The sequence below is a fragment of the Corvus brachyrhynchos genome, unplaced genomic scaffold, assembly GCF_000691975.1.
Source record: "Corvus brachyrhynchos isolate BGI_N302 unplaced genomic scaffold, ASM69197v1 scaffold802, whole genome shotgun sequence".
Classification (NCBI taxonomy): domain Eukaryota; kingdom Metazoa; phylum Chordata; class Aves; order Passeriformes; family Corvidae; genus Corvus; species Corvus brachyrhynchos.
The window spans coordinates 76,008-78,868 of NW_008236648.1; the positions used below are offsets into that span (position 1 = coordinate 76,008).

General features: G+C 47.0%; 1 protein-coding gene across 2 annotated transcripts in view; it reads left to right on the plus strand.

Moving 5' to 3' along the window:
* The window catches only part of MAN1B1 (mannosidase alpha class 1B member 1), a 32,187-nt gene that overhangs the window by 13,395 nt on the left and 15,931 nt on the right, over window positions 1-2,861 (plus strand). For both annotated transcript variants that reach the window (XM_017726763.1, XM_017726765.1), the window contains exon 8: window positions 2,158-2,266. In XM_017726763.1, coding sequence (XP_017582252.1) covers window positions 2,158-2,266 — 109 coding nt within the window. The remainder of the gene's footprint in view (window positions 1-2,157; window positions 2,267-2,861) is intronic.

Here is a 2,861-nt window from a genome sequence, read left to right on the forward strand (position 1 = left end):
CTGGCTATGGGGGAGGGCTGTTGGGCCGGGCGGTCAGGAGTGTCCCTGGGCTTAGGTGTAGCTGGACTGTCATGGGGGACCTGGCGTGGTCCCCCAGTTCCGAGTCGGGCTGAAGCCATGACTGCGGGCCCTGGGCGCTGGGGCGGCCCCGCGCTGGGCTTTGCTCTCGGAGTGCTCGCGGGGCAGATCTCCGCGGGGTACGGGTGGGTAGGGCGCGGGCTGGCTGACGGATCTCCACGTCATGTCTTAATTTTCACGAACAAAGCTGGGACGGTGGCATACGGTAAAATGCTGCCCTCTGCTAGTGGACATTTGAGGGGCAACGCTGTGCTCCCTGGACAGGAATGAGGGGAGTGAGATTTGGTCTCTGTGCCCTTGTTCCCCGTACTAAGGCTGAAGGGGAGAGTCCTGTCTTCTGCCCTAGTAGAGTACAGGGAACAGTTTTGCTTTCAGTAGAAAAGCTGAGTGTGAGGAGAGGGGTCCTCTGGCAGAGCTCTGGGAAGTGACCTTGTCTGCTTGTGGGTGGAGTGGGCAGGCAGCTTCATGTGGAGAGTTTTGGGCTGGAGAGTGTTCTGTGGGAAAGAATGAGTCAAATGGACAAGATAACCCTTGTTACAGATAGGAGATGATGTATAGTCACCTACAGAGGCTTTACAGGTCATCAGATGAAGTGTATGAAGAGCCTGTTTAGGGACACAGTCTCAAAATTCTCTTTGTATTACCAGCTAGAGAAATATGGGCCTGACTCATCGCCCTTCATTGTATTCTTATTCTTTGTGAGCGAAAAAACAGTGAGATGGTGATGAATGCCCTCGTGTGTTCTTGTGCCTCATTCCTACGCGTTCCAAGACGCCACAGTTAAAGCTTCTTTTCCCATCCTACCCTGATGAACCACAGGGCTGCTGGATTTCAAGCATCTTTCTGCAACGGGGAGAGGGTCATACAGTTTGCCATGCAGGTAGAACTGAAGATGACACAGTGCGACCAGCATCTTGCAGTGTGCACAGAGAAGGGTGTACAGTGTTCCTGTACAGCCAACAGCACAGGTGGAAGGCAGGAAGCTGTGTGCTGTGGGACTCACAGTGTGAGCACATTGACAGGTCTGCCCTGAGACATTCCCGGCCTCTGGCTGTTGCTAAGATGATGAGGACTATGGGAAGTGCTGTGTGGTTTGTGGGAAGGGTTGTTCCCAAGCGTAGCATTGGCTATGAAGTTATACCAAAACCAGAATTAGTGAATTTCAGGAGGACTGTTGGAAAAGTAGCAGTGACAATTTAGCACTTAATGTTTAACTCCAGCTTCTCTCTCTGTAAATGGAGGCTAATGTACATTGGCCTCTTCCAGGTTAATGTAGCATTTGCTGTCAAATTTTCAGTGATTGTTGCATATACTTTAGTGTTAACAATACATTTTTGGCCAGGACTAAACTCAAAAAGATTGTGGGTTTGTCTTGTTTGCTGTGTTGGTGTTTTACTTCATTTTCACATTGCTGCAGGTTGGTGACTTTTTTTTGTGGTGCAGAACTTGTTCTGTGTGACAGTTCCCATGCTTGTCAGAGCCAGGATGCCTGACTTCTCTTTCACAGATTCACAGAATATCCTCAGTTGGAAGGGGCCCACTCTTTAAGCAAACGGCCCATATGAGGATCAAACCCACAGCCTGTCCAGTGATTGGTGCTCAGCTTGTTTTGAGCTTTTCTTCTTTGCTGCAGTAACATTTTTAGTTTTCTTACCATTTTCTTCTAATTTTGCGTGTGCACTCTGCAGTCCCTCCCCAGCCAGGAGGAAAGAGGCTTTTGGCTGATTTCCCAGTTGATACCTGGGCAGGTGCTCAGGTCAGCCAGTGGAGGTTGTGATCAGAGTCAGCTGTAGTTAAAGCTTTCTGGGAGTCTTGGCACTTGGCAGGTTCTGAGGTTCTTGCATTAAGTGGCTCTTATGTTTCTGTGAGTTTGTTGTGCCTTGTGCTGGCCGGTTGGATTTCTATTTTCTCTGTCATCAAAGAAATTAAGCAATGCATATATGCAGTTGGAAACAGAGTAGAATTAAACCTACGTGATTTTGTGAATTTTAATCTGAATGAACCAATAAGAATTTATTTTTAACCAAGTAGGCTCTTAATGTCATGCTAAATGTTCTTTCTTTCACTTCTCTCCTAAAGAAATGGAAGCAGCTGTCCCGACTCCAGCGGAGTGTCATTCTCTTCCTGTTTGCATTCTTGGCAGTATGTGGAGTCATTTCGTACACAAGCATGGGGGAAGCATGGAAAAGTATGTGTTCTGTACAGCTCAGAATTGGCAAAATGAGGTGTTAGAAGTTAGGAGATTGTTGTGGGTCTTATAACCAGTTTTAATTTCTATTGGCAATGACTGGGTGTATTCATTAAAGTGCAGTGCTGAGATGATTTTATGTGATGCTTGAATGACGTAATGCTTAATCAGAAATATTTTTTGTATGCCTTTTCTTTGATTAGCTTGACTAGAGCAACGTTTTGTTTTCGTTGATATCCTGGTTTCAGCCAGGACAGTTGATTTTTTGAAGTAGCTGGAAGGGGGTGTGGCTAAGGCCTGGATGTTATTCTGTACCACCTCAGTCATTGCTGGGCATGGGAGAGGGGAGAAAGGGACCCTCTATGCTGGGGAGAAGGGGTTCCTTCTGATGGAGAAAACATGGCAGGGGCAGCTGTCTGTATGTGTGCCTTCTGTAAATAGTTTCTTTTTCTTTTACCTTTTGTTATTAATACTGTTGCCCGTACTCTTTGTTTTCTTATCTCAACCTGTGATCTTTGCCTTTTGTGCATCCAATTTTCAACTCCACCCACCCCAGAGGGAAGGGGAGGGAGAGAGGAAAACAGACCAGGGAAAG